This window comes from Ictalurus furcatus, chromosome 18, assembly GCF_023375685.1.
Source record: "Ictalurus furcatus strain D&B chromosome 18, Billie_1.0, whole genome shotgun sequence".
NCBI classification, from domain to species: Eukaryota; Metazoa; Chordata; class Actinopteri; order Siluriformes; family Ictaluridae; genus Ictalurus; species Ictalurus furcatus.
The window spans coordinates 17,807,707-17,824,217 of NC_071272.1; the positions used below are offsets into that span (position 1 = coordinate 17,807,707).

At 45.6% G+C, this 16,511-nt stretch overlaps 1 protein-coding gene across 1 annotated transcript in view; it reads right to left on the reverse strand.

Moving 5' to 3' along the window:
- The window catches only part of arhgap42a (Rho GTPase activating protein 42a), a 51,274-nt gene that overhangs the window by 22,907 nt on the left and 11,856 nt on the right, over nt 1-16,511 (reverse strand). The window contains exon 4 of the mRNA XM_053648264.1: nt 4,826-4,897. Coding sequence (XP_053504239.1) covers nt 4,826-4,897 — 72 coding nt within the window. The remainder of the gene's footprint in view (nt 1-4,825; nt 4,898-16,511) is intronic.

Below are 16,511 nucleotides of genomic sequence, written 5' to 3' on the forward strand. Positions count from 1 at the left end.
ATTCATTTAATTACCTCTTTGAATAAGCTGATCACCTGATATCCTTGATTATATTATTATGTATTTCCATGTCAACATGACACAGGACTTATTTGTGTATTTATGTATTATGACTATGTGCTGTGTGTTATGCTTAAATCTGTCTGACACCTGGACCAGTAGAAACCGTCCACGCACTGCTTGTTATCAATGTGTATAAATACTCTTGGTTTGCATGAATAAACTCGGATGTCTATTTGAGCGTGCATGTGTCTGTGTGTGTTCACTTAGGCTCCCCAGATCGATCTGAAACGATCTGAGGAGAACCACACTTTCTAAGCACAGAACTAAAAGTTAATAGAAGTAATGGTAGAACAGGCTGAAAGGCCTGACGGAGATCTGAAGACATAAATAATTATATTCCTGAGATACTTGGAAATCTAACAATATATATATATATATATATATATATTTCCTCCAGATCCTGAATAAAAAAAAATAATTACATGATAATGGTACACCAAAAAAGATAACTGGATAAAAATAAAATAAAATAAAATAATAAGATAAATAAATATAAATATAAATAAAATAATATGTGGTTAAGGTTCACATGCCAAGACATTATTCCTTATCTTCCTATTTTGTTTAATTGTCCACAATCATGACACTGATAAACAACTCGGAAACCTTTCTAGCTAGCATACTAGTTAACAACATGTCTATAGCAATACATTGACCAAAGTACCCCTTTAGCCTTCCACATGTGGGCACAACAATCTTATGATAATGGTATGCCAAAAGAAATAATAGTATGGTATATAACAATGTCATAGTCTAGGACATTAGAAATATTCATTATCTTCATATTTTCTAACTGTCCACAGTTATACAACTAATTATTCATTTCAGGCATTAACAAATTACAGCTATTAAACGTATTTGTTCCACTAATCACCTAGTGGAAATATAAACTATGAAGAAACTATGCTAGCTAGCTTGGCTTTATACTCGGAATTTCAGACTTCTGTCTAGGAAAAAAAATGAAGGAAACGCCCCCCTCAATTTGGAATTCCTACTTGGAAAGTCGAGAAGCTGTGCTAGACCTGAGTTCAGCATATGATGTCATATCAACATGGCTGTTCATGCCGTCAACAGTCACACAATCACAGCCAAGTACTCACTGTGATTATTAAATGAGTTTGTAGTGGTATTCGCTTTAGATCAGTCACCATACAGACACATTAGTTGGTTAAATCTATAACACTGACCAAACAGTTTGCTGTTTTGAAAAACTAAATATAAATACTGTGTCACTATTGAAATCTGGGTAGCATGTTGCTAGTTCATGAGCTTTTGGTGCTTGAGCATAGCAAACAAATGACAAGCTTTCATGAAGATGTCCATGCTGTTTGAATGTCCATATTTCTTTGTAGCTTGAACGTGAGGAAGTTGTAAATAACGTAATTCCGAGCACCCAAATTCCACTTCTGAGTAACACCGAATGCAGCATTACACATCTATGTATGTGTGGCACCAAACAGAGTTCAGACTGCCTATGTGAACCTCTTGTTCATCTTGATATAATGAGAAAAAAAAATAAATCCCAAGATAATGAGACAGATTTTTTTTTTTTTTGCACATCCTCTATGGACTTCTAGGTAGGCTTCTGACATACAAAGTCTGATGTAGTAAAAAAAACAAACAAACAAACAAACAAAAAAAACCTTAGAGTTCATTCATTACGTCAGGCCTGATTAAAATGAGGTTTTGGTTTGTGAAATTCTAAAATTTGACCAAATTATTTTCAAGACCTTCAGGAAAAGGATTCCTTTCTTGAGACTGCAACTGAAATCTGATCCAAGCTGTTTGTTTTTCCTCTACGCCACTAGCCAAACCTTTCCCATGACCCTATCATGGACACTCAGCAGACTGCGAACTTGCCAAGCGACAAAGCAGAGGAATCGCATTTCTGACATGCTTACTCCAAGCCCATCTGCTGACATAACAATGACATCACCCTTCCTGAGCCTTTAGGGCACTAATTTAGGAGTTCTCAGAGGAATATACATATAGTATTCTGAGTTTGCATTGTTAGTATTAGTATTGGTGTGTGGTCTGATGAAGGTGTAGACCTTTGTGTTTGTGGTGAGATACTGAGATGTCAGTAATGTGGTGTTTATGCACTCGTTTGTCATGTATGTGTGTCTGCTCTTGTGCAGGAGGTTGAACAGCCGGACAGCCGTACCCTTTGGCCTCTGCGGTCTGAATGTCGAGGCTGAGCGAGTTCCATCGCAGCTCTGCCTGAAGAATCTGGGACTGAAACACCCAAATAAGGCAGCGTGTTTTCAGCTTTGGATCTTTCAGCAGTGAGCTCATCAGGCAGTGCTTGGCTGAAAGGAGGTCACACTTCCAGCTCATCAGGACTCAGCAGACTGCATCTTAATTCTCAACTCTTAACCATATGAGTTTCCCAATCCTGGTACTGAAATCCCCTCTTTGCTACACATATTAGCATTTTACATTATCTACATTCACACCTGACCCCACTCTTTAACTGAGGTTAAACTGGGTATGTTAAGCAGCAGTCACACTGGTGCAATCCTGTGACTTTCAAGGTACTTGAAATGATAGGGCTAAAACATTCCTGCTTGAGTTTCAACTTACAGACTGAAAACCAAGATTCTACTTTAGAATCTTTATTTTCTGGTAAAGAGCAGAATTCATGTTTCCCTCAATTATTGCAAGTTGCCCAGACCCTGAAGCAGCAAAGAATCCTCACACCATCACACTGCCACCACCATGCTTGACCATAGGTATGATGTTCTTTTTGTGAAATTCTGCATTTGGTTTATGCCAGATGTTACGGGACCCCTGTCTTTCAAACAGTTCCACTTTCAATTCATCAATCCACAGAACATTCTCCCAAAGGATTTGAGGATCATTAGGGTATGTTTTACCAAAATTCAGATGAGTCTTAATGTTCTTCTGGGTTAGCAGTTGTTTTCGCCTAGCCACTCTTCCATGGATGCCATTTTTGCCCAGTGACTTTCTGATAGTGGAGTCATGAACAGTGACCTTTATTGATGCAAGAGAGGCCTGTAGGTCCTTTGATGATGTCCTTGGTTCTTTTGTGACTTGCTGGATGAGCAGTTGCTGTGCTCTTGGAGGAATTTTGGAAGGTCGGCCACTTCTGGAAAGGTTCACTACTGTGCTGAGTTTTCCCATTTGGAGATAATGGCTCTAACTATGTTTCTTTTCAGTCCCAGAGCCTTTGAAATAGCTTTGTAACCCTATTGCTGTACTGTTATGGTCCTGTAGAAACCCTGACCCTAACCTCAACAGTAGACTTGACTTGATGTAATTTAAAGGCCCTGAACTGCAAACAACCAAACAAGCCATTAAGAAAACAACGAGGCAAATGTCCAGTGTAACTGCTACATAAAAATTCTATTTATTTAGAAAGAAAAGGCCACAGTCCAACCCTACTGGTTTCTCTGGGTTCGTGTTTCCCAAAGTTCACCTCAGTGAACTGGAAACTACGCAAAATTAACTGCTACCGGAAGCGAACTTTCACACGGCATTTTTTTTTATTAGCGTTCGGTCTGACCACTCCACTGAGACCACTGAGTGGGAGAACACTGTGGCTGTAGCCCAAATAATAAAATTCATGTCTAGTTGGTGATCTTTCTAGAATGACAGTTATTTTAGGAAATGTCCCAAACACTAGAACACATGGAATCCATCCTAACAACATTTTTGACTAGAAATTCCCACAGTGCACTATGAGCATATATTAGTTTCTATTGAGAGACTATATGAGTAGAAACAGGCCACTGCTTAAAATATGAATGGGGCAGTGCGTATAAGTCAACATGGTGGTTGTATTATGTAAGTAGTCTCACCATTCAGTAAAAAAGAGGTAGTCATCTCGAAAACATCTGGCCTATCTGATTCGCACACTGAACCATAGCAGATATAGGGCACTTTGCGCCATTAGTTAATGAGATGCACGCATATGCAACCTCAAAAATGTTTTTTTTTGTGTTACTGAGTCAAAGGCTAAACATTATTTATACTATTTTTGTCAGATATTAACAGCCACTTCAAATCCATCCATCGTTTTGTTGATCCGTTTCTGGTATATGGGTATATATAGAAGCCTGGTCTTGTATAACTGAAAATATCTGCTTGGGAGTGTAGCCAAGATGGCAGCTAAGTGGACAGACTATACTAGACAGACTTTGTTTTAATTCTGAGAAATGGCTATAAGGCGTGAGCTGTTGCAAAAATAACATTCAGCGTCATATTAGCTTGTTCATCTCTACCGTCTGTTAAGCTTTAGCTTAGTGCCATGAATGAAACTCTTTAGCCATTAATTAACCAGGGAGTTACTAAACAAGATACAGAAATGTTTTCAGACATTGACGTACAGAAGTTATAATGTTCTTTTTCCTAGAAAGTCTTTGTGAAGTAATATCTATTCACACTGTCAATGTCAAGTTTAATAAAAACCTTTCTCTGAAACACAAGCATTTGGCAGACGGCCTAAAATCTCCAGTTCAGGGCCAGGATTATGAAGCCGTTAATCTAGTAAATACATCATAGGGCTGCAGTGGCTTCACTTAATGCCGGGTCTTTGTTTAATGTTGGCGCATGTGGCATTACTGAATCTGGTTATAATTTTGCTGTTCCTTAACAGGTGTTTGCAATTTCTCCCCTTCCTGCAGAGTCTCAGCATGGACCTACATTAAATTATGTACAGGATCATGTCGCATTAAGGCTAAAAATGACTCACTGCTGAAACGTGAAGTATAAATTAACAATGGGAATCTGGAGAACTTACTTTGGCAGCGCCAATCTGCTCCTTGCGAAACTTCTCCAGCGGTGTGATCAAGACGTCATCAGCATTCTGTATCTGAATCAAAACACAAGTTGAGAAGAATGTTTCAATGGAAATTCAAGTGTAATTCTTTGTAGACAGTTTCTCTGGAAAAAAAAAGAAGCAATTTGTAACTCCTATGAATTTTGACTAGGTCTGAGAACCTTGAGAAAATATGCTGTACAATTTGCCCTTGTAGGACGGTTTAGACGAACGTTGCTATTGGCTTACTGTGCATTCCTTAGTATAATACAGTAACAATCCATTTATACAATGAGAGAATACCTCGATTAGGGTGTTTAGGCTGGTTTTACGTAGAACATAATACTATTAGCTCACAATAGGATCAGTAACATGAGTAGAGCTAGAATGTACTTATTTCGAATACATAAGTATCAATTTAAGGAACTTGTATTTAGCTGAGTATAACTGTAAATGAAAACTTGTCATCTTACTCATTTCCATGAAAAACACAAACTTTGTCCGTTTAGACCATCAAAGTAAATTTAGACCATCTTTTGTCCAGCACTCAGTTTAATCCTTGTTGTGTGCATTTTTATTTTTATTTCTTTTACTATATTTAAAACATCCATTGAAATCCACATAAATCTTTATGGACACCACAACCAATCATCTTTGAGTAAGTAAGAACTGCTTAATAGTATCCCTTGCTGTGCATGCATTGAAGTTATATATATATATATATATATATATATATATATATATATATATATATATATATATATTGTCGCGACGGACCGACAGCCGGCGCGCAGGAGAAGAAAGGCGCTCCTTCCCCAACTGCTGCACCGGCAGGAAGCGGACAGCCTCGTGCCAAACACACCAGCAGCCGGAAGGACCGGCACGGCGGGGCGGGACCGCTGACACTACGCCGGCCGGCGATTGGGGAGTCAGGCGGGAAAAGTCCACCAATCAGGCGACAGAGGAGGAGGATAAAAGGGCGCGCTTCCGGCCATACGGGAAGAGGAAGACCGACGGTGAAGGAACAGAATCCGTGCGTGCTCTTCAGCAGCCTACAGACGCGCCAACGCGGAGCACAACGGTAATATTGACCCACGCCGACCCCTAATCCCTCTCTCTCTCTCTCTCCTCTTCTCCCCGAAGGTGTGAGCGCGGACGAGGCCACCGGGCGGTGAAAACGCACGCACCGGTGGATGACGGCACGGGAGACCCACGCCCTCGCCTCGGGAACCCCGACACGCCCTCAAGAAGGTCACGCGACAGCCACACCCCCCACGCACTCACACACACTCGCACTAAGCTAAAATAAAACACCCTTGATAACTGCAACCTGTCTCTTGTGGGTCTGTGCTCTGCCCTTCCCCCGAGCTAACTCCCTACACTGGTGGAGGATGCAGGCATAGGAGCACAGACTCGCCTGCAACGAACGAACAAAAAAAACAAAACAAAAAAACAAACAAAAAAACAAAAAACAAAAAAAAAAAAAAAAAAAGGGGGGACCCTGAGAGAGGAAAAAAAAAAAAAAAGAGAGAAAAACAAGGCGAAGACAGCAAGCAGTGACCCAGCGGCTCGCCGAGAGCCTTCAGCTCGCCACTCAGGTGCTGATCGACCGCCCTACCAGGCGGTGACAGACTTCCATCGCTGGACTTACCGACCGGGGGCCCGACCACGCGGCCAGCTGAACACCCTCCTCCGGATCACCAAGAGATGGCTCTGGCCGGACCAGCATACCGCCGCGGAGGTGACAGAAAAAGTGGTGGTTGACCGCTTTCTGAGGGCGCTACCCTGGACAGAGCACCAGGCAGTGGGGGCACAAGCCCCGACCACGCCCCAGGAGCTCCTGACAGCCCTCGAACGAACCATGGCCACCCTGGAGCTCGGCCAAGGTGAGCAGCCGCCCCTCGACCGACCCCGCGGTGCCCCTGGCCCCCGGCCCGACCGCCAGTCCCGTCCCCGCGCCTGGAGGGCTCGCCAGAGGTCGCCCGTTCCTGGAACCCCCCCGGACGAGCCCATGCCTACGGAGCCGGAGAGGGAACCCGCCTGGCCGCTCTCGAAGCCATGGCTGGCGGGCTGTGCCCTCCACCTACAACAGCCACCGCAGGCCCCGTCCCTGACGGTGTGGGTCGAGGGGAACCCGGTAACCGCCCTGTTGGACACCGGGAGCACGGTGACCCTCGCCCGGCCCTCCATCCTACCCAAGGGACGTCGCCCGGGGGGAGTCCTCACCGTAACCTGCGTCCATGGGGACACCCGGGAAGTTCCCGCAGCTGAGGTCCAGATCCGGGGCGAAGCCGGGGTCTGGCCCCTCCAGGTGGGCCTGATCCCCGAGCTCCCGGTGCCCCTGCTCCTTGGCAGGGACTGGCCGGATTCCCGATGGGACCGACAGCCGAGCCCTCGAGACCGCGGCGACACACGAAGAGGAGCCGGGCCCGGCAGGCCTACCTGGCCCAGGACAGCGGAGAGACCTCCACGGAAGGTAAGACCCCCCAACCCACTAACCCTCTGTGGTCTGTCTTTTCCCAGGTGAACCGGGAGGGGAAGTTCGGACGGGAGCAGAAGGAGGACGACCGTCTGAAGTACTGCTGGGCCCAGGTGCGACTGATAGAGGGGGTCGACCAGAGCCCTGACCTGAGACTCCCCGCTTCGTACTTCCTCGTCCGGAACGGGCTCCTCTACCAACGGGCCTGCCGCCGCGGGGAGCAGGTGGACCTACTGGTGGTCCCCAAACCCAGGACACCCACCGTCATGCATCTGGCCCATACACATCCACTCGGTGGCCACCTGGGGCCACGAAACACCCTGGAGAAGCTGAGGGATCGCTTTGTGTGGCCTGGGATGGACGCGGATGTCCGGGCCTTCTGCCAGCAATGCCCGCAGTGCCAGCACACGGCCCCACGGCCGCCCCCCCCGGCTCCCCTTATCCCTCTACCCATCATCAGCTTCCCCTTCGAGCGAGTGGGCATGGACCTCGTGGGCCCCCTACCCAAGTCTGCCCGGGGCCACGAGTATATCCTGGTCATCGTGGACTACGCCACTCGGTACCCCGAGGCGGTGCCCCTGCGCAGGGCCACCTCCCAGAACATCGCCAGGGAGCTGGTACTCCTGTTCAGTCGGGTGGGGATTCCAAAGGACGTGTTGACCGACCAAGGTACGCCTTTTGTATCTAAATTAATGGCCGACTTGTGTCGATTGTTGCAGGTGAAGCACCTCAAGACGTCGGTCTACCACCCCCAAACCGACGGGCTAGTCGAGAGGTTTAACCAGACTCTCAAACGGATGCTGCGCCGGGTGGTGGACGAGGAGGGGAGGAACTGGGACCTCCTCCTCCCCTACGTGTTGTTCGCCGTCCGAGAGTGCCCCCAGGCGTCCACTGGCTTCACCCCCTTGAGCTCCTGTTCGGCCGGTGCCCGCGGGGACTGTTGGACATGGCACGCGAAGCTTGGGAGGAGCAACCGTCCCCCTTCCGCTCGATCGTCGAATACGTGCAGGAGATGCAAGCGAGGATCGACCGGGTAGCTCCCATAGTCCGGGAGCACATGCACGCTGCGCAGGAGGAGCAAAGAAAAGTGTACAACCGCCCAGCACAGCCCCGAGAATTCCAGCCGGGGGACCGGGTCCTCCTGTTAGTGCATAGCAGCGCCTGTAAGTTTCTGGCCCGGTGGCAAGGCCCATATACAGTCCTCGAGCGCCGGGGCCCGGTCAACTACTGCCTGCAACAGCCCGGTAAGCATGCGGAGGAGAAGCTCTACCACGTGAACCTCCTAAAGAAGTGGATAGAACCGGCCCCAGTAGTGTCGGCGTACGCAACCAGGGACTCGGACCATGGCAAGCGTACCTTGGTCGGGTTAGGGGAGGACCTCACCCCCGCCCAGAGACAGGAGCTCACTGAGCTGATCGACCAGTTCTCGGATGTGTTCTCGGCCTCCCCGGGGATGACCCAGCTGGTCCAGCACGAGATCAAAACTCCCCCCGGCGTAGTGGTGAGACAACGGCCCTACCGTGTCCCAGAGGCCCGATGCAAAGCCATTGAGGAGGAAATCAGTCGGATGCTACGGGACCACGTCATAGAGGAGTCCAGCAGCCCCTGGTCCAGCCCCATTGTCGTCGTGCCAAAGCCGGACGGGAGCATGCGGCTGTGCAACGACTTCCGGAGACTGAACCAGGTGTCCGAGCTCGACAGCTACCCCCTCCCCAGAGTGGACGACCTCGTCGAAAGGCTGGGGAGGGCCCGGTTCATTTCCACCTTGGACCTGACCAAGGGCTACTGGCAAGTTGCGCTGGCGCCGGAGGCCAGACCCAAGACGGCCTTCAGCATGGCCACCGGCCACTGGCAGTACCGGGTTCTCCCCTTTGGGCTACACGGGGCACTCGCCATGTTCCAGCGGTTGATGGACATCCTCCTGCGGCCCCACCGCATGTTTGCCGCTGCCTACCTGGACGACGTAGTCATCCACTCCTCAACATGGGCCGACCACCTGTTCCATCTTAGGGAGGTCCTGAAGGCGCTCCGGGAGGCCGGCCTGACGGCCAACCCCAAGAAGTGCCACCTAGGGCTGACTGAGGCCCAGTACCTGGGGTACCGCATCGGCCGGGGAATGCTGAAACCACAGGCGAAGAAAATCGAGGCCGTAAAGGACTACCCTCGTCCCACTTCAAAGAAACAGGTATGGGCCTTCTTGGGGTTGGCGGGGTACTACTGGAGGTTTGTGCCTAACTTCTCTGCTGTAGCTTCCCCCCTCTCAGATCTCACCAAGAAGGGCCAGCCAGACCGGGTCAGGTGGTCAGCCGACACAGAGAGGGCCTTCCAGGCCCTGAAAGGGGCCCTCACCAGCGCGCCGGTACTGCGTAATCCGGACTTCGACCTCCCATTCACCGTGCACACCGATGCGTCCGAGACCGGGCTTGGCACCGTCCTCTCGCAAACCTTCGACGGGGAAGAACATCCGGTCCTCTACATCAGCCGGAAGTTATCCCCTGCAGAGAAGAAATACGCAGCCGTCGAGCGAGAGGCCCTGGCGATAAAGTGGGCCATCGAGGAGCTGCGGTACTACCTGGCTGGCCGGCACTTCGTCCTCATAACTGACCACGCCCCCCCTGCAGTGGATGGCCAAAGCCAAGGACACAAACGCCCAGGTAACACGCTGGTTTCTCGCCTTGCAAGATTTCTCGTTCCAGGTTAAGCACCGGGCGGGGGCCCAGCATGGCAACGCAGATGGGCTCTCTCGACGAGACGCACTCTGGGCCCACCACCGAGCGGCAGTAGGCTCGGAGCTGAGGGGGGTGTACTGTCGCGACGGACCGACAGCCGGCGCGCAGGAGAAGAAAGGCGCTCCTTCCCCAACTGCCGCACCGGCACGAAGCGGACAGCCTCGTGCCAAACACACCAGCAGCCGGAAGGGCCGGCACGGCGGGGCGGGACCGCTGACACTACGCCGGCCGGCAATTGGGGAGTCAGGCGGGAAAAGTCCACCAATCAAGCGACAGAGGAGGAGGATAAAAGGGCGCGCTTCCGGCCATACGGGAAGAGGAAGACCGACGGTGAAGGAACAGAATCCGTGCGTGCTCTTTAGCAGCCTACAGATGCACCAACGCGGAGCACAACGGTAATATTGACCCACGCCGACCACTAATCCCTCTCTCTCTCTCCTCTTCTCCCCGAAGGTGTGAGCGTGGACGAGGCCACCGGGCGGTGAAAACGCACGCACCGGTGGATGACGGCACGGGAGACCCACGCCCTCGCCTCGGGAACCCCGACACGCCCTCAAGAAGGTCATGCGACAGCCACACCCCCCACGCACTCACACACACTCGCACTAAGCTAAAATAAAACACCCTTGATAACTGCAACCTGTCTCTTGTGGGTCTGTGCTCTGCCCTTCCCCCGAGCTAACTCCCTACAATATATATATTTTAAAAGTAAAAATACAAACAAACAAAAGTGATGTGGTTGGATTTATTTCTATTTCATTCAAAAAATATGATGCAGTACAGTGTAATTATTACTAAAAGCTACAAAAACTCAGGAACCGTGTGGGTGTGTTAGATTAAATACTGACAGAGACATTTCCCCAGCAACATAAACAACTTGCAAATGCAAAAATAAATAAAAAAAATGTTTTAGTGCTACATGCGAGTCATGAATGCATGAATGAAACATTGCTTGTGGAAAACAGTAACATTTTATTAACTTTTTATATTCATGAGTTGTGCCAGTAAAGCCCAGCAAGGCCAGGTTAACTTGGTTACATATGTGCTTTCATAATGTCATGAGATTTTATTATATAAAAGTATAAAAGAAAAGAATAAAAAACAGCAACATTGTTTTGGCTTTTCATTGTGCACACACCTAACTAATGAGTATATTTAAAAAAAAAAAAAAAGTTAATTACATAAAAATACAGCTTGCCTGCATTTTTGCAGTACTAGATGTAGATCATAATTACATCAATCAGAGTGTGATTTAGCATGTAAACTAATACACTAAAATGGTGTATATAAAATATATATAATGAGTCTTTATTAGTCACATATACATTACAGCACAGAGAAATTCTTTTTTTCACATGTTAGGAAGTTGGGGTCAGAGCGCAGGGTCAGCCTCCATTATGGAGAACACAACTGGAATTTGACTTGAATTCCAGTTGATCCACTGAGTCAAGATGACTGAAGATGGCCCAGTGATTCATACACCCATTCATACACTACAGACACTTTGGAAACGCCAGTCCGCATACCATGCATGTCTTTGGACTGGGGGAGGAAACCGGAGTACCCGTAGGAAACCCCCGCAGCATGCAAACTCCGCACACACAGGGCCACGGTGGGAATCGAACCCCCAACCCTGGAGCTGTGAGGCGAACGTGCTAACCACTAAGCCCCCACTAAGCAACCACTAAGCAACCACTAAGTTGGGGGAATCGAACCCCCAACCCTGGAGCTGTGAGGCGAACGTGCTAACCACTAAGCCCCCCACACACACACCTTATAAATACATACTCCAAACATTCACTAGATGCAAAGTATTACTTAGTGTTAATGCCTGACGTACCAAGACTTTGTATTCAATGTTCGATATCTACGTTCGTGATCTTGTCCTCTGGTTTCTTGATTCTGATTTAGTAATGTTCAGTCTGTTGATCGCCTGACTACCTGCCTGTTTTGTTTTTTTTGCCATGTTTGTGCCTCAAGATTTAGATTTGTTTGCTTGTTTGCTTTAAATAAGGCATTTACCCGCCGACTGACTGCAGTTTTGCTAACAGTCAGGCAGAAAAGAGGCTGATTGAGCAGGAAAGAATTCAGGTTAGTTTCAGTGGGTGGGGTGAAAGAGGGAACGGACATTAGCAAAGGGCTAATGTGGATTGGTATTTTGGTAGAATTTTGGTAAAATGGCAGGCAAAAGAAATTCACTTAACACAACAATGTAATTTCTTTTGCAGTAATTGGAAAAAAATAAAGAAGAAAGAAAGAAAAAGAGCAGCACATAAGCTGTAAGTAACAGTTAGAAGATAATTATGAAACTGCCTTGAAGAGTTTTAGGCAATTCTCATACTTTCCCTTAAGTATAATTTTCCTATGCTTTTCTCACACCTGAAAATGAGTCAAATATCACTCTAAAACATCAAAAAGGCTGGGCGCCTGCAAGCTGCTTCACAGCCCTGGGATCGTAATTTGTCCTTGCCTAGCATTAAAACAATCACACGAAATATTATCCAGAGCAACTCTTCTCGTATACTGTACAATAATGGTACTATAATTAGCAGCACTTTCGTTTCATAGTCTCAATTGGAAAAACACACAATTACATACTTAAGTTCCTTTTATATACTTTCCCAGGCACCAAGTGGTGGGCTTCCAGTCTCACTAGAGAATTGCCCAAAATAGGTTCCACATGCTTGCCTGTGCACAGCCCTCCCCCTGCCCAACTGACAGTCTGTCTCCACAGCCCTGATCTGACTACATCAAAACTAATGCAACCTGAACTTCTAATGGAGTTGGTCAGAATCCAAGCAGCTCCAGATGTAAGATATGGACCTTTCAGAGAGCAGTAACAAATTTGCTGTTGAGAGATGTGTGCTTGACGTGCGTTTCCTGGACTCAAGAGTGTACACTCTAGAGTGTAACAGAACCTTAAAGAAATATTTTGCACCTCAAACATGTGTAACGACTGTATAAGGTATAATTCTACTTCCTATAAAGTTCGGCCGGGGGGGGGGCTCTATATAATAATATTTTGAATACAAAGTCCAGCTCATTCTGAGTAACGTTAAGGCTGCGCACTTCCACACAGAGGCTGAGAGTGAGTGCTCAACTCATTAAAGAAGTGACCTTTCAGCACTTTACAAGGGCTGAGGATTTCCTCATTTCAGTGGCCAGACAGTCATGCTGTCGGCTTGAGTGTATCTCTCATAACACAAGTTCCCATGGCCCTTTACTGCCCAAGAGGAAACTCACTTCTTACATCAGTCCGGTCCATCATGTGGGAAAATGCCTCCTTTTTAAAACAGATATATCTGGCTGCCTGCCCTAGCTTACACTACGTGCTCTAAATACCACCGGATATGCAGCAGGAGGACTTCAGGTGACACTTAGAGATACATAATAAGGTATCGATGATAGTGTTTTTTCTCGATAATAAATAAAGAATCTTAGATAATAAGTAAAGAATTCTAACAGCATGTCCCAACATGTTTAATTCTTCTTATACCACAGCGATTTGCCAGTGATTACAATGGTCATACCTTTATCTGTTTACAGTTTGTGGAATGTCCACAAAACAAGTTCCGGTTATCACTTACTTTTTATAGCAGCTATAAAGAGTCCTCCCATCACCAGCTTCTCTTTTTCTGTCTCTTTACAAAGCACTGGCCCTGGAGACTCCAACCATAAAGGTTAAATAAACATTTCCTCAGATAGCTTTTTTACGTTTTTTGGTAACAATGCATTTTTAATCTGTTGATTATTAGTCTTAGACGTTGTGAAGCATCCACCACACAAGTCCCTCTGAATAAGCTGTTACTAGAAAAACAGTAATGTATTAGAATAGGTGCATTAATAAACCTGTGATTTGATTTACAACCGGCACTACTGTCAGAGCTGCTGTTATAAAAAATTATTTAAAAAATCCACACCTTCTGACACATCAGATACGAGCAATCGGCAGCGCTGTAGTATAATACAGCATGAATGATTTACGATAGGTTATAACAGTCTCATGAATTTCTTGCAACAACAATGACGAAAACTTTCCAGCTGCTTCCCAGGGGGAGGTCAAAGTGTTCACGTGGAGTCATTCACCCTTTTTGGTCTCGTTATTGTACATCTATGAATGAAAGCGCTGTCTGGGACTTTCTTTTTTACAGAGGTATTTCTCATCCTGAGAGGCCTGGCACAGCAGCCTGGGAGAATGGAGCGTAGCGGAGCCACGGTCTGCAGGAAGTAGTCAGGCTGGAGGGGGCTGCTGGGTAATTCTCCCCCTGGGGCTCCTCGCACAGCTCCACTGACCTCCTCTCATTCCAATACACAACAGTGGATCACACTGAACAGGCAGCATTACAGTGCTAGAGATTGAAAAAGGGCTGTTGAATTGATTCCAGATCCAACCAACACATTTCAGTGCTCCGGGAAACGCATTACGGCATCGGCTTTGATGTCAGACTCAGTGACCAAATTTTAGTCCAAATGTGTGTTAATTTTCTCCACTGTGAGTAATGAGCTGAAGCATATTTTCCACCAGGGGCTACTCAACAGTGCATGTGGCAACAGAGAGAGAATGCAGAAGTCTCACGATATTTAGACGATGGATAAAATATTACGCTAAATCTTTAAATTCCTTCGCAGTGCAACATTAGGCCTGGTTAATAAATACGATATACTGTAATATCAATATTGTGACACATTATATTACAATTCATAGATTGTGTGTGATATAATCACACAGAATTGTCGTGATTTTTATAACAATGTTCAAATTTTGCAGTGAATGTTTGAAATGTTATAATATTGTACTCTTATAATGTTATAATATTCTCTTTCCCCCCATTTCAGCATTATCTCTTTTTATAGACATAAAAGTGTCCTGAAACATTTTTTTGTTTTATTTTAAATGCAACACTATTGTTTTGTTAGCAAACCTATACATCATGATACATATCATGTATCATAGAAATGTATCATAACATGATATTCCCCCGACCCCTATACTATACACACATCCAAATAACACTATTCGAGATGTCTACCAATATTAAACAGGGTCTACTCTTGCTAAGTAATGCCCATACCAGCTACATAGTAGGGCTGCAACTAATGATTATTTTCATAATCGATTAGTTGGCTGATTCCCCCCTACAAAAGGGGGGGACTTTCAGTACAATTTTTTTAGTTTCTTTAAAATAAAATTACAGTGAAAATAAAGAGTGTTACAAATATAAACTTCAGACTAAAACTGTACACAACTGTTTGTCCAATTATATATTAATACTGAAAAGAACCCAATACACACAGACACACACCAGAATATATATTATTCATTTAGGACTGTAGTTTAATTCAGTGCTTTATGTGCATCCATAAAAATAATGCATAAATACTTATACATAATATAAACTAATATATAAGTTTATATTATATAATAGTATTTATGTATTACTATTTATAAAAGGTAACATTTACATAAACAGTAAACTGAAGAAAGTCATTGTCGGTGACTCGGGGTATCTGCTAAAGCTAGCGGCGTCACATTACGTATGACATCATGCGCCGTCGACTAGGAAGCGGCTTATACTTCCGGTCAGTAAAAAACCCGCTAGTGTTCCTTTTGAGACGATATTACCTATAGACATATAAATCTTAATTACAGTAACATTCACAATATGTCAGTTGCTCAGCCGAAACGAGGAGACTTATTCTGTTGCCCGGACCAATATGATAAACGATCCAGTGGCCAATGCGATGTCGTCAGCGTCAGAGTCACCGCCATATTAGGCCGGGAAACAGTAATAAGTCTCAGTATAAGTCTCAGCTTATATTATAGTTTATATTATAACTAAATTATCCAAAATCGAGATTTTCATCTATACTGTCGTTTTTCTCCAAACTGACTTTTAAGACAAGCTCGTCGTTTTGGCTGAACGACTGACATATTGTGAATCTTACTGTACATTAGTTGTGTAGCTAACTTTTCTCTCACTTTGGATGTTTCCCAAAGAGAAACAGTTAAGGAGGCAGTGGGAAGGAGCTGTAAGAAGGGAAGGTGTTTCCTCAAGTGAGTCCTCCATGCTGTGCAGTGAGCACTTCAAGCCAGAAGACTTTGACAGGACAGGTCAGACTGTCAGGATTAGAGATGGAGATAAACCACCTGTCTTCAGTTTCCCCACTCATCTCACAGCAGTAGATGTATTCATAGGCTACAATGATTTCATAACTTGTCATCAAATTGTGGCTTGTTTATTATTATTATTATTATTATTATCATCACATAAATGTTTAATGGATCATACATATAATTATCTTTGTAATTGGAATATATCTGTATCCTTTCATTACTAATAAAAATATCTAAAGCAGACTGATTGCAAGTGTTTCACTATTTGGTTTGTATTTGCCAATTTTGTTCCATTTTCTCAATGATGGTCAATTATTAGTACTTAAAGACGCACTATTTAATTTT